This window comes from Hydra vulgaris, chromosome 15 (assembly GCF_038396675.1).
Source record: "Hydra vulgaris chromosome 15, alternate assembly HydraT2T_AEP".
In the NCBI taxonomy this organism is placed as follows: domain Eukaryota; kingdom Metazoa; phylum Cnidaria; class Hydrozoa; order Anthoathecata; family Hydridae; genus Hydra; species Hydra vulgaris.
The window spans coordinates 16,162,501-16,182,570 of NC_088934.1; the positions used below are offsets into that span (position 1 = coordinate 16,162,501).

The following is a 20,070-nucleotide window of genomic DNA, read 5'->3' on the forward strand; positions in this document are numbered from 1 at the left end:
ATATATATATATATATATATATATATATATATACACATACAGGGCATGACAAATCAGCAAACATGCGAACATTTGATAAAAAAAAAAGACAGGAAATTGAATGTCATTTTGCTTTACTTTTGCTTATGCAAATGTTTGCTTAAAATTTTTCAAAACAATCGCATTACTTCGGCAAATTTTTTTTTATAATAATTATAGAATTGATAATTTTATATTTATCATAAAAACGCATATTTAAAATAAAAAACAATTAGTTACTAAAGTTTAAAATGCATTTTCAAAAACTTGACCAAACATGACTACTTTCTTCAATAGCGTTAGTTTTAAGTATAATTACTAAGTACGCTATTAAAGAGAGTAATTATATTTTAGCATGGTTTTTGCATGCATTAATAAAAGCGTGCCAAATTTTACTTAAAATAAATGCATTTGCAATTGCATTAAAAGAAACCATGCTTAAACATTATAATTGCTTTCTTCAAAAGCGTGCTTTTTTGAAACTTTTTTTATATTCCTTTAAGTGAAGTGTTTGTTTGTGTTTTAAAAACACTTTTGAAAGTTTGGAAAATATTTTTTAAGTATTGCTGAAGTATTTATAATTTATTTAGAATATATAGAATTATTATGTTTATTATAGTTTTTATTTTTTATTGTGTGTTTAATATGATATTTTTATTAACTTATTTTCAAATACTTAATATGATATTATTTTTAAAGATTTTAAATAGATATGTCAAAACAATTTTTATTTTATTTTTAGTTTATTATATTATTTTAATTTCTTCAAGTTTACATATTTTTTATTAGGAAAGAAATTTAACGGGTTAAATTAAGAAAAATTCATGATTTTTATCAATGCATAACAGATTACAATCATTAGGTCATTGCATATTAATTATCATTAATTTGCGCGCACTTTGCAAATGCGTGAAAAATTGTTTCGAAAAAATAAAAATAGACATTTAAAACAATCTATCCTCAAATCTAAAGTTTTTTTAAAGTTTGAAGTTTTGAGTTAATATATATTAGGATTGATCATCATAAAATCATTTTTATTTTGAATTTTCCCCTGCATTTTTGAAATAAAAACTTTTAATCACATAATTAAATAAAGTTAATTTAATAAAAAAAACTGATTAAAATCATAATAAAATTAATTTTGAAATCTTTTTAATGCTAATTGATTACAAATTGTCAATCACTCAATGAATTGATTTCATTGATTTTAATGCTTTCTGTGAAAATAGTTTCAAAAGGAAAACAATTTGTTTGCTTTCTTAGTTTCAAGTAGATTTCTAATTCTTGAATGCTCAAGATTAAATGACAAAAATGTTCTTTCTGCACCTACAGATGAAGCAACAACAGTAAGTAACTGATCAACAACTTCCACTAATTCTTGGTTCACACAACCATTATGAGATTTCCGCCAATCACATGGATTTATAATTTGAACAATGTTATCATGGAAAATAAATTTTGAAACATTGCAGCTTCAGCTTAAAAATTAACCAAAAGTAAAAGAAAATTTAGATTCTTCAAAGCCACAAAAAGCCATCACAATCTCTATTTTTTTATCAGTTAAATTTTTAATTTAGTATTTAAGAATGACAATATTAGAAATGAGATTTGATCATTGCCTGCTGTATTATTTTACCTAATTTCTTTATAGCATCTTGGCTAAGCTTGTCACCAAAAAATGTTCTGCTGCATCAGGTCTGATGCAGCAGCAATTGGTTTAAGCATTTGTAAAAGTGTTCTTCTGCATTTTACAAAAACTATTACAATAGTTAATATTCTTAGTTAGTATTGCTTTCTTTTCTTGAAAATTGTTAATAGAATCAGTGCTTTAGATATTATTCAATACAATCAGCCAAGCTTTTCAATATGACTTCTTGGGACATTATAAGTTGTTATCATTGCCCCCACTATCTGAAATGGGACCACATGCTGGGGCCTTTTGTAGTCCCCTCCTTAATGGTTGTGCAAACAAAAAGGAATTTTTTCTTTTCTTTTGTAGATAAAAAAAGGAAGAAGTTCATAAAAAACATTACATTTGTTGTTTAAAAAAATATTTTTTACTTTTAAAATCTAAATTATTTTTGTATTTATTTATTTTGTTTCAAGAAGGATTCAGTTTAATTATTTTAAAGTTTAACTTCAAAAAATAAATTTTTAAAAATTGATTTTTCAACTTAATGAGGTTTTAAAGATTTATTCACTTAAAGAGTGAAGTGCTTAACTTCACTTTTATGATGAAATGGTACCATAACGTCCCCTTTTAAAACATTAATTAACTCCTTAAATTAAAACCACAAAAATGAACAACTTTGACCTGATTAAATTTAACCAAACAAGTTTCCTTATTTGTTGCCAGTTTTTATTCATCAAAACATTATTTTTATTATTTATCTTAACATCATTTGATAAAGTCCCATTAACTTCAAATTCCTTCATTTCTATATTTCGAGATACATACCTAAGAATAAGAACATTTTGTTCAATGTGCATAGGTCCATATATTCAATATATGGACCTATGTTCATTTCCTTTGCCTGATTTTTCAACTGATAAACCTATTTTAGTATGATCTTTAGATCTAACAGTAATGCTACAATTACTCTCTCTACATTCCTCAATTTTACCATTGGAAGGCTGTTCAGTTTCAGATTGATAAACTTTTGGCTAATTATTGACTGCTACAAGTTATAAAAAAAATAATTTTATCATACCATAGCATGGTTTTAAAGTTGTAAGGGTTGTATAAATGTGTTTTGACACTTATTTTCAGTCCTGTTGTGTAGTCTTAAAAATTGTATTGTATATTCATAATTGAGAACTGTGATTATGTTATAGTTCATTTTTTTAATATAATAAACATGGTTGTTAATAACCATTTATACTTTTTTTCTTACATCATTGATTGCATCGTTTTATTTGTTGTTTTGAAGCATTAGATTTTTTGTTTACGACCGTCACGATTATGACCATCATGAGCAAAAAAACATGAATGCTTGTAAAACTTAAAGTAAAAACTACGAAGCTCAGCATATAATAACATCAATATGTGCTAAAAACACACATTTTTAATAGCTTAAAGAGTGTCAAATTTTATGACCGTTACTCTCGCGGAATAGCCCATATATATATGTATATATATATATATATATATATATATATATATATATAAATAAATATATATATATATATATATATAAATATATATATAATATGTGTGTATTGATATATCCGCCAGGTCCCCTTTTTCTCTGAGCCCTTGTGCTAGAGTACCAACTGCCTCTTCCCTTATGGGGGCCATGGTTGTAATCCCCCATTTGTTTTGAATGTTGCAGCAATAAAATATTTATTTGTAAAATATTTACCAACTTGAACTACTTGCTATTTGATATTTTTGTATGGAGTTGCTTAATCTTGAGGTAATAGATTGAACATATGATGTGAACATCCATATATAATAACATTAACATCATCTTGAGTATCCAACTGTTGTCTCATTTTTGACGCATTTATTGCATTATCAGTTATTAAATTGTGAACTTTACTAAGTTATTTTTTGCATTTAATTATAGAGTACAGCAGCATCAACCAAACAATCAGAAATATGTAAATGTCCAGATGCATCAATTGTACCTTTAAAATAGATATCTGAATTTATTGTTTACTGTAAAAATAACTACTGGTTCATTTACCCATCTATATTACATTGCTCATTTACCCATCTATACTCATGGCTACAGACTGATCATGAAGTAACTCTAAATATCAAGTTAAGCTAATCTTGCGGACAGTATTTAGTATTTTTCCAATAATATTAATTCTATTAGGACGTTTATATCCTTGGCATAAGAAATGGATCATTTCAAAAAACTCTGGATGATTAATAATTTTGAAAAGGAAGTTAGTAGCATAAATCATTCTTGCTATCAGCTCATCAATTGCTTCTTATTTAGATTTTGAAGTTAAATAGGGTATAAATCCAATTAGTTAACACCGTCTTGCTACGGGTTGCTCTTGGCACTGCCTTCTTATATGAACATAACAGAAGGTTGACTAGTTTGTGCTTTCTTTGTTGATATTTTCTACAGTGTCTTGACTAATATTAATGTATAAACTTCTTTCAAAATGCATAAAAATGCTAAAAAATAGTTGAAGATTTTCTAGGGATACATATATAGAAAATAAAAATATTTATTTCTCTTAAAACAAAAAAACTGTGGAAAATCAAATATTTTTATGTTGAGGTAATTGACTTAAAATATTTAGATAAAGTAACTGATCACTAAAAAGTTTGAAAGGCCAGTTTGAGGAAAATTAATTTTTACAGATTAGGGTTATTTTGAAATAAAATTTGTAAAAATTTAATAAGAATAATTATTTAATTCTTTCCTTGTAATTTAAGTAAATATTTCCTATTTTAATACATTTTAATAGTTTTTATTTAATATTATTTGTATGTATGCTATGTGGATTGTTATCCAATATAAATTTAGATTGAATTTTGTATAAAGTAGATTTTGATTTAGTGAAGTAAGATTTAGTGAATTGCCACAATGCTAAATCAAGTAAAGATTCAAGATAAAAGATAAAAGTTTGTGTGCTTGTTCTTTCTGAAAAAATGTTTAAGACAACACACTGCGTTCCGACCAGATCAAATATGCCAACTGTACTAGACCAAGATAAATATCAGAGATTCTCGGGTACCACAAGAACGTGAATTGTGTAGAACTACTTTGAGCGAGAAACAAGAAAGGAAAGAAGTTGCAATCGCTAAGTGTGTGTTAATTTACACCACCAGTTCTCACAAATAATGTTCATGGAAAACCTTCAATCTTTAGCAGCAAAGTATGCCAAAGCACCCAAACAAATTGCATCTTGAGTTATTTCCATTATAGAATTATCTCAAGAAGGAACTTTTTACAACTTACTAAAGCATCTGCCTTAAATAATTTTTACATATACAGACTTGGACAGGAATGGCGTGCGATTGAGGGCTATCGCTGACCACGCAAATGATTTTATTTTTTGACAACTTGATCACAACTGTTTATATGATTTTTAAAACATTTTAGAAATGCGCTGAAAAAAGAAATGCAAGCTAAACATTAACTAGGCAGAAAATTAAAAAAAAAAATGAAAAATGAAATTCTTTACGAAAAAGAAAATATACAAGCATTAAAATAAAAATGAAAAAACTGTAAGCAAAAATTACTTTTTGTTACATTTTCAATTGCGTTTAAAATAAATTACATAAAAATTTATCTTTTGCAATGTTTTATTAAATTTACGCAAAACAGTTTTACAATTTACTTCTAATGATTGTAAAATGAATGAACAAATTTTATTTAAATTACTAAAAAGTGTTATATATATTATTTATAAATTGTATAAATATTTATTTTTTTCAAAAAGTTAAAACAAACAAACAAGCAAAAAAAATTGTTAAAAAAAATTTTTAATCAATTCATGCACTGGTTAGTCAAGTTAAAAAATATCATTCCATTGCAAAATTTAATTTAAATTATTCATGATTTAAAGTATTTTAAAAAATTATCTTTTAAAAGATATTTAGATAGCGATCATCCATAAAGTACGCAAAGCTAAATTTTACCAATAAATTAATATAACAACCCATTAAGTTTAATTAAAATTGCTGCACAAAAGAGCTTAAGATCTCCTACTCGTTTTTTTAAAAATAAATTTAGCATTGCGTAATTTATAGACGATCCCAAAGACATGGAAAAATAGTATTAAACAAATTATTATATTTAAAATTATCATAAAAAAACATGCCTACATAAAAAATATTTAAATATAACATTATTTGTTAATTTACGCATAATACTTTTATTTTAAACAATCACTATAATTAATTTTTTATTCTATTCAAAGCCTTGGCTTAAAATTGAAACTTTAGAAAAAATTGATGATTAACAGTTATTTATAACATAACAATTTTTTAAATAGCATTTAAGTTGTTAAAACATCTAAACCGCCATGGTCAAATTGTGAAGAAAAACTATTAAAAGCGTGGTCAGTTACAGTGTGCAATTGCATGCCATTCCTGTCCAACCCTGCTTATATATTGAAAGAAAGTCTTAACTATTAAGTAAGACTAGATAGATTTTATTCAAATTATTAAAAAGTGTTTATATAATATTTTAAAATTGTAAAAACATTTATTTTTCCAAAAAGTTGCAAAAAGATATTTTTTAAAAAATATTTATTTAAAAGATTTAAAAGTAGATAAAAACATTACAAAATACTTCAAAACTTTTACATTTTTCTACAAAAACATGCTTATAGAAGTAATTAAAGTTATTTTTTATAAAATATAAAATTTGGATTAAATGTTATATACACTCGTTTCTAAGTCTAGTCACAAAAAGTTTCTAAGACTAGTCACAAAAAGTTTTGAACTTATTCTTATAAGTTATTCTTATAACTTATTATATATAATTTATTTGAAAAAAATCTTTATAGTCGCTTAAAAGATAAAATAATCACTTAGATTATTCTATTTTAGAAAGACATCTTTAAATTTATCATAAAAAATAAATGCCTACATAAAAAAATTATATATAACATTTTTTAAAAATTTCCATAAAAAGCGTTTATTTTATACAATCGTTATAATTTATTTATTATTTCATTTAAAGTGTTTGCATAAAATAAAATTTTTAAAAAACATCAATTTTAAAAGTTAATCATAATATAACATTTTTTTAAAATTGCATTTAAATCCAAGCCTGATAGAATTAGTAGTATTACTTACTGTTAAAACTATTAAAATTATTATTTTAATAACTTAGAGAAAGTCTTGTACAAATTTAGAGACTCAAAAACACAACAATACAAATTTAAATTTTGTTCTTGTTTGGTTTATAAAAGTTTATTCTATTATAAGGACTATGAACAGTTGCATGAATAAATAATGAATTTAAATAATTATTAAATAATGAGTTTGTGGCTATGGGTTATGGTTTTTTACAGGTTTAAAATACATGGAAATACGTAGAAAACATGAAATAAAGGTTACAGGATCCTGATAATTTTTTATAATTAATTTTTTAGGATCAAGCTGAGAACAAGCCTCATGAAAGAAGTAACCATTTTGAATCAAATCCATCAGAAAACATAGATGTTTTTAGCTCAGCTACAAATGTTGGTAATAACGCTGATGATGAAGAAAAACCTAATAATCTTTCAAGCTGCACAAAAGTTGAAGATGTGGTAATTTTTATAAATTTTCTATTATAGTTTTTTTAAAAGTTCAATTTTTTAGCAAAAAACTGTTGCAATATCTATAACGGAAAACATAAAATAAAACTAAAGGTTTCACATTCTTCATAACTTATTATAATGTTTTTTTAGGATCTACCTGAAAACCAGCCACATGAAAAAAATAAACATTTAAAATCAAATCCATTAGAAAAAAATGTTGGTAATAACGCTGCTGATGAAGAAAAGCCTAATAATCTTTCAAATAGCACAAAAGTGGTAATTTTTATAAATTTTCTATTATAGTTTTTTTTTCAAAAGCTCAATTTTTTAGCAAAAATTAGAGTATTTTTTAAATGTAATGTAATTTTTTTTGTAATTTTTAAAAATGTAATTTTTTAAATATCTGCAAATCTTTTAACAGCTAAAGAAGTTAGTGGCTCGTCCTCTTATAGTATCAAAAATTGAATTCTTTTATAAAGCTACATGGACAAGCCATTAATTAGAGTATTTTTTAAATGTATGTTTGTAGATAAAAACCTTTTAAAGAAATAAATTTATAGTCATATTACATATTTTTAATAAGTTGTTAAATTTTAAATTAATAAATGGTTAAATGGTTTGTAATTAATTTTTTAAAAATTCAAAAATGTTAGTTTTTTAATACGATGTGTTAAAATCTGTTTTGTCATTTTACTGTTAACCATTGCAACCATCAGGAAACTTATAATATTTTGGTAAATATTTATAACTTGTTAAAACCTAAAGATTAAATATGGCTTATTTAGTTCAAAGGTAAATATTTATAACTTGTTAAAACCTAAAGATTAAATATGGCTTATTTAGTTCAAAGGTAAATATTTATAACTTGTTAAAACCTAAAGATTAAATATGGCTTATTTAGTTCAAAGGTAAATATTTATAACTTGTTAAAACCTAAAGATTAAATATGGCTTATTTAGTTCAAAGGTAAATATTTATAACTTGTTAAAACCTAAAGATTAAATATGGCTTATTTAGTTCAAAGGTAAATATTTATAACTTGTTAAAACCTAAAGATTAAATATGGCTTATTTAGTTCAAAGGTAAATATTTATAACTTGTTAAAACCTAAAGATTAAATATGGCTTATTTAGTTCAAAGGTAAATATTTATAACTTGTTAAAACCTAAAGATTAAATATGGCTTATTTAGTTCAAAGGTAAATATTTATAACTTGTTATAACCTAAAGATTAAATATGGCTTATTTAGTTCAAAGGTAAATATTTATAACTTGTTAAAACCTAAAGATTAAATATGGCTTATTTAGTTCAAAGGTAAATATTTATAACTTGTTAAAACCTAAAGATTAAATATGGCTTATTTAGTTCAAAGGTAAATATTTATAACTTGTTAAAACCTAAAGATTAAATATGGCTTATTTAGTTCAAAGGTAAATATTTATAACTTGTTAAAACCTAAAGATTAAATATGGCTTATTTAGTTCAAAGGTAAATATTTATAACTTGTTAAAACCTAAAGATTAAATATGGCTTATTTAGTTCAAAGGTAAATATTTATAACTTGTTAAAACCTAAAGATTAAATATGGCTTATTTAGTTCAAAGGTAAATATTTATAACTTGTTAAAACCTAAAGATTAAATATGGCTTATTTAGTTCAAAGGTAAATATTTATAACTTGTTAAAACCTAGGGATTAAATATGGCTTATTTAGTTCAAAGGTAAATATTTATAACTTGTTAAAACCTAAAGATTAAATATGGCTTATTTAGTTCAAAGGTTATAGGTGAGTAATGCTAACAATATTTTGATTGAAAATATTAAAATCATTATAAGATGTTGTTTCTTTGAACATCTGTAAACATAACATTATTTTTAAGGTTTTTATTCACCTGTTTCATAATATTTAGACTTTAAGATAAGAAAGTTAATAATTCAAGTTGTTTTTTTATTAAACAACAAATGAAATAAAAGTATATTTTATTCAACATTCTTTAATTTTTTTAAAAGTATTTACTTACAGGTTTAAGTACCGGAAAAACCACCAAAAAAAGCCATATCTTGTTTTTTTGTGTCAATTTCTTTTTTGGAAAACTGTTTTATGTACATGTAGAGTTTTTAAAAATTAGTTTTTTTAGGTTGTTTTGATTACTTTTTTCAGAATAGCTGTGCTGTTATTGTCAACAGAACTTACCTTTTTTTGGTATACTTACCCCAAAAACCACATTTATATGATTGGTTTTTTCTTTGCAGCTAGTGAACCTAATGGTTTGAAATTTGGCACAACAATTATCTTGATCTGCTAAATTGATCATGGACAATGAAACTTGATCTGCTTTAAATCAAATAAGTTTTGCTAACTTTATCTTTTATTTTATTGATTCTATATAACTTTTTGATTCTAAAGATATTCTTGCAATATTTTAAACGTTTATATCCTATGAAATGTAAAATAATATAAACATTTATATCATAAAAAGTTTATATCCTATTTTTACATATTAAAAATCAATAACTTTTAAAAAAGATAAAAATTCAAAAATTTATTGAGACTAATCATGTGTTTGAATCATTAGCAAAAGTTATTTTGTTATTCAGACAAGTTCTGAAAGCAATCAATATATTATAAATGTTTAACTATAAATTTTTTATTGAAGCCAAAATTTCAACTCAAAGTACAAAAGTTAGTATCTGTGCATGCAAAAAGTTAGCCAGAGGCAACAATAGGGAGAAAGTTCTCAGATGGAAAGAACTACCAAATAAAAAATGGCTGTAATATTTTGTATTCACCACAATGTGCAAGGCTATGAGGCCTTAAAGACTCGATTTTATCCACTATTCAGAGATAGAGAAACAATGAATTAAAGATTAGACTGAAAACAAATAACAAAAAACTAACTTCAACAGATTTGTTATTTGCAGGAAAAGGTGAGCATTGCCTCAAGATGTAGCAATGAAACAGGGAATTTGTTACTCACTATGTTATTAACTTATTTGTGTCATTTTCAGGTGATGTTTGTACATGTCAAGTCATTTCGATACTTATGATCTTCATCACAAATACAGAATCCAAGGATTCTTTTTTCATACCAATGCAATCAGTCAATCAAGAGGGGTTTATGATCATCTTTAGGCAATATTTGGAGGCATCAAAACAGGTCCTTATTTCTAATACAAAAAAAGTTGGAATAATAGCTTTTGCCTTTAAAGGGATTAATGCAACTAGATAAACTTGCAGCCTTATGAATTCAAAAAGAAGAATCACCCTCATCACCAGTATCAACTATCTTTAAAATGCCCAAATCAACCATTTTGTTGCCAGTTTGTTAAAGAAATGGTTCTGCATGTTACCAAAAAATTTGATCAAACTCAATCAAGTCTCTAATTAGAAAAAATTCTTGACTTTTTAACTATTACAAAAATCAAACTAAACCTAATAAAAATATCTACTCATGTTACTTAGGTCTATAGTTCAATGCGTGCAAAAGACTTTGTAGCAAAAATAAAGAAGATAATAGAAAAGAATCGATGTAAGCTAACAGCAAAGGAGGAAGTAAAAAAGAAAAAAGAAACTTAAAAAGTTCATTAAATGTAAAAGTGAATCTACTAATTTAAATAAGTGTCAAGCTCTTGGCCTAAAACAATGTCCTATTTGTCTTGATGTTGTTCACTCAATTTGCAGCTAAACCAGTTGCAGAGTTTATGGAATAAAACTTGTGATAGGTTTTACCAGCCAATCAGCATTTCTCCTCTAAAAGGTTATTTCCACAACAAACTGATATATATGTATTATAACTATATATGGTCATTATGACAAATCCAATGATAGTGATTTTTTCTGAATATAGAAATCAAATTAAGAACAATTGTTTTTCAATGTTATGCTGACATTGTTGTAATAATCTGTTGTTTTATAAATGTTATATTAGGCAAACTGTTTAAATATTGTTTTTAGTTGAATATATATTATGGTGTTTTAAAAAATCAATTAGAAAGATAATTTTTACAATTGTTTTTTTAATATGATCCATCAAGTGAATTCTGCCAAAATGTATAACAAAAACAACAGTAAAACCTTTTATTTATGATGGTGATATATAGGTTTATAAAAATTAGACAGAAAAAAACTTTTTTCTATAACTAATCATAATCTATATTTAATAGAAAAACATTATTTTGCTAACTTGATCTCTGATATGGCTTTTAGAAAAATATTTTAAAAGGTATTACAAATATAACAACTTTTACTTTTGTTATTTTTAGTGAAAATTTGGTAGTTTATAAAAAATGAGTTTAATTGAACATTCTTGTGTTACTTTCTATTTAGTCTAAGGCTCTAACTACTATGTAACAGCTGCTTACCATTAAAACGGTATCTGATAAAATTTTTGAATATATAATTTATACAGTTTTACGGAACCAATAAGAAATGCAGTCAAAATCTTTGTCATGTTATTCAGTTTATTTAATGTTAGTCAAGTGAAGTTTGTATTTTCTATCCTTATTATTTAGAATATTTAATCTCAGATTTTTATTTTTTAATAAAATAGTTTCAATTTAATATTGTATGTTTTTTTTGATAGACTTTAATTTTTACGCTGTAACTGATGCTTTTTTTTCTTTAAAATTTTACAAGGGCTATTTTGATGTTTTAACAATTTAAATGCAATTAAAAAATCATTACGTTATGAATAACTTTTAATCATTGTTTTTTTTTAAAGTTTTTATTTTTTGGGAAGGCTTTGAATAAAATCAAAAATTAATTGTAATGATCGTTTAAAATAAACGCATTATGTTTAAATTAAATGTAGTATTTAAATTTTTTTTAGTTGGTATGTATTTTTTATATTAATTTAAACGTTTAAAACTATTTTTCCATGTCTTACTAAAAATCTTTTAAAGGATTATTTTTTTAAGTTACTGTTAAAATTATTAAAATTTTTTTTTTGAAACTTGACTTACTAATTAAAGCATGAAGTGATTAAAAGTTACAAGTTTAACCTTTTTTTTTTCAGCGCATTTCAGAAACCTTTAAATCATCAAAACATCTAAACAGTACAGTTATAACATTTTTACAACCTTATATGGCTGTGGTTCTACAAGTTGAGTTTTTGAATAAAAACCATGAAATTGACATACATTAACGATTTTATTATAAAAACCTCCCCCAGTAAATAGAAAATTATACTAATGAGTAAATAATATTTAACACAATACAGTGATAGTAGCTAAATAATGTAACACAAAACAATCACTAGTTTAATAAAATATACTTCAAATTGATTTTTCAGCACTTTTACACTGTATTTCTTGCATGATTTTAATTGCTCGTTTGGCACAAATGTTACTTCTTTGCATCTCAATTGCTGTATTGTCTTTATTTTAATGTCTTATAAAAACAGTGTGCGCTTTTTTGTGTTTCGTTAAACTGTCGTCCAATTTTAATAACTGTCTTCTTTATAAAAATGGTCACTGAACCAAAAATCAAACCAAGCTCCACAAATCAATTCACAAATTTCACTTAGCAGTTCACGTTTTTCTGGGAGCGGTACAAAAACAAGTAAGGCATATATTGCTCTAGAGTTCCATCTTGCATTACTTATATTGGGTAATGTTTTAAAGGTAATATCCGTATGCATTTCCCAATTCGTATAAAAACTGCATATTGCGCCATTTGATGTTTTTAACTTTTATATTTACATCACTTTGTAGGAAGTCAGTTTTTAAATTTGTATAGTTGTTAGTGACTTCTTGCACAAACTCATATGCTAAATTAGGAGATGTTGTTTTTCCCTCCATAATTTGGTCCATTGAATGCTTTAAGACATCCTATATACTGAGGTATAGGAATGCCATTTTCTTTAAATTTCTGTTGGGTCATTACAACAACTCCATTTCTTACTCCAGTATTGACACTTGTGGTATCACATATTTTAACTTTAATGGTTTACCATAATTGATATTGGTCTAATACCTCAGTTATTCCATTAAAAATTGTTATTGCTTTCCCATCACTAAAAGTCAAAGCAGTTAAGCCAACTTCACGATTCTGATTTTTTTAAGCAACAACTTGCATTTCTTGGTTGTTAAGTTTCTTACTATCAAAGTGCTAAGTCCAATTGTCATTTTAAAGGGTTTCCTCAACATTCTGCTGCATTTTCTGTGATTCTCAGACTTTGCTGACTTATAGGAACTTAGATTAGTCTTACTTTTGCTGACTTATAGGAACTTAGATTAGTCTGTTTTACTAGTTGAAGTGCAGTTTTTGTAGTGGAATATGGTTTAGTTTTTCTTGCTTTAGCAGGAGGCTCAACAGTATAATCACAGTTGTTATTATCATTGTCAGAAGTTTCTGAAGATGTTGATAGATTGGATGCTCAATTAAGGAAGATTATTACTTGTGGAACTTCTGGTCCTAACTTTTTATGGATACGCTGTTACTTGTACTGATGTTTCATAACCAACGTCTCCATGTGATATCATCTGCGTTTGATAAAATTGCTTAACTTCATTGGCCAACCAGATGCCATCTGTTTTGCTGATATCAAACACTTTTGCAAATTTAACTTGAGCACATTCATTATGGTACTTTAAAAGTTTATCATATTTATTAATGAATGCTTCAATCTTCCTTACTATTAACTTTACTGTAATGAATGAAAAATTTAATTTTTCCCACAATTTTTTCAATTCTTTAGCTACCATTTTAAATCTTCCATTTCTAGATTTTTCATTTTGTGCAAGAAATTGAAACCTCCCAATAATTGTCATTTCTTTAGGCATTCTAGTTAAGCGGTCAAATGGATGAGTGACTATTGCTAAAATTTTTCTTTTTGTTACACTCTTTTGGTATGCTGTCAATTTTTTCTCCAAATAATGGAATTTTTTCCAACATCTTCCCAGCTCTTCTTATATGACATTTTCTAGAAAAAATAACAAATATCTCAGTGCTAATGAGCGTGCGTGAAAATATATTTGAACAGGCTAGAAAACTAGATTTAAACACTTGTTAAATAGTTTAGAGAGCAATGAAAAGAGTTCTATAAAAAATTTTTTTAAATTTTGAAACTGTTATCAATAAGCTGTAGAAGAATATAAGTGAGAAAATAACTTTAGTAACAGAAGTGGTTTGGTTCCTACTATTAAACATTAGTAGGCTAAATTGTATTGATGAAGTAACAGGAAGAGTCATCTGAAATGTATCAATGAGGTGCCAGTGCGGCCATTTGGTTCAATATATAACTTTGAGAATAAGTTCTTTGCATTTATTAGGTTTATAATATAAACAATTAATTTAGGCATATATATATATATATATATATATATATATATATATATATATATATATATACACACACACACATTACTATAGAGGATATATATCAGCTATTCCTTCTTTCTACAAAATTGTAAATATATTAAATCTATGTATTTAATATATTTACCTAGTAATTTTATATATATATAAAATTACTATGTAAAAATATTAAATACATAAATTATTAAGTTTACTTATTACTTTATTAAATAAAGTAACAAATTAATCATAATGTTTACCATAAACCCATTTTATTTAAATTATCAAAGAATATTATACATACTTACATTTATATAAATATGTTTTTTTTTTATAAATCTTTTCAAACTTTGTCTAGAATTAATTTTAAAAACACTTTTAATATAGAAAATTTTAAGCGCAAAAAGAAACATTACATATCAACTCAAATCTAATAGTGTAATAAAAAATACTGATTTCTATAAGCATTAAAATAACTATTACATTAAAATTTTTATGAAGTAAATTTAAAAAGAGTTTTGAAAGCTAAAATATTTGTTGAAACTTATAAAAATATTTGGACAAAAAATAAAATAAATACTAAGCTATAAGTTTAAGTTGATAAATAGTTGCAAGGTACAAATATAAATGATAAAAACCGTGCCGCTTAATTCAAAAAAATGTTAATACTTTGGCGTCTTTTAAAAAAATGAATAGACCTCTTCACAGTTGCAATAATTTCATGCGCGTATATTTAATAATACGCCATGGTTCCTTATGTGCAGAATCATATGAAAGAAAGTTACACGGATTTATTATGGAATCATTCTTGAAAGAAACAATTGTTTACATGAGATTTTTTTCTTTTTTTCACAATAATTTTTCATTGATTTTGCTTTGTTTAAGTTTATTTTAACTATTTTAAGTCTAAATTTATATATTTATACTCCTAATATGTTTGTGTTTTAGAAAATATATTAAAGAAATAAAAGCTCTTAAAGAGTGTGAAAATGTTTGTTGTGTGTGTGTGCAATCTTCTTTCCCAAAAGCTCATTTTTATTAAATACTATTTAGAGCTCTTACACCTAATATAATTTTTTTTTCTTTCTTAATTACAAATATTATTTATGAAAAACATATAAATAATATAGATTTTAGATTTAAAATAGTTAAAATTATAAAGCTTACTTTTAAAAAGCTAAATTAATCTCTTTTTTATGGAAAAATCAAAAAAATCTTAAGTAAACAACTGTTCATTTGTAAAAAAACATTCTTATGTAAACAAACTTTCTTTTGAGGTTACTATCTTAATTTATGTGTATTTACTTATTTTCATGCAATTCTGCATATAAAGAACAATGATGTACCCTCGGAATCAGGAAAAATAAGGCCAGCTATAAATTCTCAAACTGTTAGAGGTCGGCATCAGGTCAACAAAAAAAAGTTAAACACGAAGGGGTTACCATAAAACATAGAAACAAGGTCAACAGTTGGATATAAACGCTATTTACAAATGAAAAAAAATTCAAATAAAATTCAAAAGCTACAAAAACCTAATCTCTATTAAGCTAAATATTTTATTGAAATATTTAGTAAAAACTTTTATTTATCATCTTGCAAGAATGTTTATACAACTTTTGATTGCAATAAAAAAAATTTACTTAAGTTTCTATTTAACAATAAAAAATAAAAATAAAATTTAAAAGTTAAATTTTATTTTATCTCTTTTATAGTTTTTTTTAGTATATATATTTTTTTATTCTTATTATTATATATATTTATGATTAATTTTTTTGCTTATACACTAATACTTTAAGCTAGAAGCAAAGATTATGATTTTATAATTTAATTCTGATAAAAAAATATAATTTAATTTTAAACTAATTTAATAAAAATATATTATTTTATTCTGATAAAAAAATATGTAATTTAACTTTGATTTAAAAAATATGTATATTAATTTTGATTAAAAATATATATTTAAGTTTATTAAAATTAAAGTTAATGCTTGGGTATAACTTAACTGTCAAATTTATTTAAAAAAATTACTAAATAATGTTCAATATTTAAACTTTATTTATTCTTAAAAGGAGTTAGCTCAATTTTATCGCAAATGTTTTTTTTGGCTTCATAAAGATTTTTTTTATAAAAATTAAATTTTAAACAAAGGCGGCAGCAAAAATTTGCACCAAACGTAAGTTAAACTCTTTTTTATAATGCAAGTTAAAGCACAGTGATTATTTTTTAATAAATGATATATAATGCAATTTAATTTTAATAAATTTTGTTTGGAAAAATAATCTTTGTTTTCACAAAAATATCACTAATAAAATAATAAACTTTTAATAAGTATATGAATTAATGTAATTTTTTTATTTGTTACTCTCTATTTTTTTTAAATAAAAAATCATTTTTAGTTGCAAAGCGCAATTAGAAGTTTAAAAAATAATAATTTTAAAAAATTTAACATATTTTAATTCATTTATTAAAATGTTGAGAAAAAAAAGAAATTTGTTTATATCAAACACTTTTAAAAATGTATTATTAAGTTTAATTATTTAATATAAATAAAAATTTGAAAGAAAATAAACATTCACTAATAGTAATAACAATAAAAGAGTTGAATAATATTTAACTTGTTTTGAATAATGTTTAACTTTTTTTTAAAAAGTTTTTTTAAAAAGTTTGAATAATATTTAACTTTAGTTGAATAATATTTAACTTGTTTTGCATTTAAAAAAGTCTTTAAAAGTAAAAAAATAATGAGAATTTTATGCCAAATTCACCTAAATTCAGCTAAATTCACCTAAATTCACCTAAGGCAAATGCATTAAACATTTTTTATTTAAAACAAAACAATATTGGCAGAGCAGATAAAAAAAGGAAAGAGATTACTCAGTTTGGTTATTTATACCAAAAAACATTGGCTTTAAACAAATTGTAAATGAAATAATTTAAAAAAAACAACGACGGAAGAACAAATGTTTTATTTAAATTAAAAAAATTAAATAAAAACTGCAAAAATACAGAAAATATTTTATATAGAGATTAAACAAAATGTTCAAAATAATAGGCAGAAGAAAAAATGTTTTATTTGAAATGTTTAATAAATATTTAAATTAATAATGTTTTATTAAATTAAATATTTAAAATAAAAACATCTAAGCCAACATTTTATTTAAATTCTAAATTAAAGTAATTTTTAAAGAGACTGCAAAAAAAAGCAAATAAAAGTTTATTAAAATTTTAAATAAAAATAGTTACTTTAAAAATGGCAAAACCAACATTTTATTTAAATTCTGAATAAAATAACTCACACATAAAAGTATTTTCATGGCTTTTTATAGAAGTATTTGATAAACAAAAAGGATTTATTGCATTATAAAAAAACTCTTTTATTTATTTAGTAAGCGCTTTTTTATGCGCTTGCCAAAGTTTTTGCTGATGTGTGGGTGACCGCAATAAGACTTGAGAGAAAAACAGAGAAGATTTGTGTTACAATTTAACTATTTAACAAGTGCTTATCAGAGTCTTGTTTTCTGGCCTTGCGAGAATGCGGCATCTGTTGTATTTTAAAAAATTCTGCAGAGTGATCTGACTTGTTTAACTACCATTCTATTTGACTTTTTCCTCTCTTAAGCAAGGTTTTTGAATCTTTAATTAAAAAATACTTAATCTCTCAGTTTGAATCTTATAACTTACTTTCTGATAACCAATATGGATTTTGATCTTCTCGTTTTACTGCTATTTTATTAACGGTAATAACTGATCAAGATCGAATTAAGTCCAACACTTACAAATAAGCATTCGTTAACTAAACTAGTTAACTACTAAGTTTAGCAATAAGTTTTTACTTTTTTTTTTATTTAGAATGCTGAAAAGAAATTAAACGAGCCAGATAATTCAGATGTCCAACCTGAACAGGTGTTTGGTAAAAATAAAAATGAAACTTCAGCACAAATGCCACTCTCATATGGTGCATCTGAAAAACCTGAAAATAATTCATCTGATAAAAAAACAATATTAAAAGTATCCGAAGAACTAAAATCTAAACAATCAGATGAGGTAAGTATTATTTTATATTTATATATATGTATATGTATATATATATATATATATATATATATATATATATATATATATATATATATATATATATATATATATATATATATATATATATATATATATATATATGTATATATATATATATGTATATATATATATGTATATATATACTTATATATATATTTATATATAATATAAATATGTATATATATATTTATATATATATTTATATATAATATAAATATGTATATATATATTTATATATATATTATCAGAAGTGGAAAGTAATGAATTACATTTACATGTGTAATGTAAATTTAATTCGTGTAAAATCTTTTTAAATGTGTACTTTTACTTTTACCTAAGTAGTTTTTTTTTTTTTAAGTATAGTAGTTGCTACATTTTAAATCATATACATTACTAAGTAAAAAAAATTATTTTGTATTAGAATTTAGTTTCACAAAAAGTATGGTTTTTTGAGTTGATAAAACCTATTTTATAAAATTGTTTCCTTATTGTTTTCATAAATGTTTTATGTAAAGTAACAAAGACATTAATAATGTGCACAGCTTACGTTTCGAATTTTAATTTTTTTTTTTTGAATATTAGAATAAAAATTATAAAAAGAATTTAAAAAGAAAATGAAGATTCACCATGTCTATATTTTAACAAAGTACTATAAAAAAAAATTGAAAAAAAACTTGTTATTCTCAATTATCCTAGCTACTCATTTACTGGCTTTATTTTGAAGATGTTCCTTTTAGATGCTCCTTGTATCTAAAAAAAAAAAATTATTTACAGCGTTTTTTTTCATATATGCATAACACGCATTTTCACACAATATAATGATAAGTTTGCGAGTTCTATATATTTCTGCAAATTTTGAAAGAACAAACAAAAAAACATGCTTCAACTGAAAAAATGAGTATTAAATAATTAAATATGTTAATATTGTATTATTGTATTAAAAAGCGCTCACTTAAAAAATCAGTTAAATTTAGTAATTGTAAAGATATAAAGAAAAAGAAAAACATAATTTGAAAATTACTTAAAAAATGGAGATAAACTTCCACACTTCATAGCTAATGTGGAATTTTTGTTTTATTAATCACAATGAATTTCCTAATTTTTCTGGTCTAGTATTCTGGTATAATTGGATTCAGTCAATCAAAAGTAACAATGCATGTTTTAGAATTCTCAGTAGCTTCCAGTTTTGTTTTGTTGTTGCATTATTCAAATTATGAGCTAATGTACAACTCTGATGTTTTAAATTCTTTTCATAGTTTCAAACCAATATCCGAGCTATTTTTCTAATCTATTTGTTAAGATATGTTATTTTTTATATACTTTTTATATACTCATTTTCAAAATTGTATTTATCAATTTTTTGTTTGAGATGTTTTTCAGAGCAGATTCTTTTTGCTTGACATAAAACCCTTTAAAGATGCCAGTGATAATGCTTTTGGTTTATGTTGAAGAAGAATTTAG

At 23.9% G+C, this 20,070-nt stretch overlaps 1 protein-coding gene across 2 annotated transcripts in view; it reads left to right on the forward strand.

Annotated features, from left to right (window-relative positions):
- LOC136092464 (E3 ubiquitin-protein ligase rnf213-alpha-like) overlaps positions 1-20,070 on the forward strand; it is a 164,052-nt gene that overhangs the window by 23,918 nt on the left and 120,064 nt on the right. Inside the window, exons 1-4 of one of the 2 annotated variants that reach the window (XM_065820729.1) lie at positions 4,540-4,860; positions 7,090-7,248; positions 7,390-7,515; positions 18,385-18,579. In XM_065820729.1, coding sequence (XP_065676801.1) covers positions 18,475-18,579 — 105 coding nt within the window. In that variant the 5' untranslated portion in view covers positions 4,540-4,860; positions 7,090-7,248; positions 7,390-7,515; positions 18,385-18,474. Of the gene's footprint in view, positions 1-4,539; positions 4,861-7,089; positions 7,249-7,389; positions 7,516-18,384; positions 18,580-20,070 lie in introns of those variants that run through there. The other variant, XM_065820728.1, reaches the window with a different exon arrangement.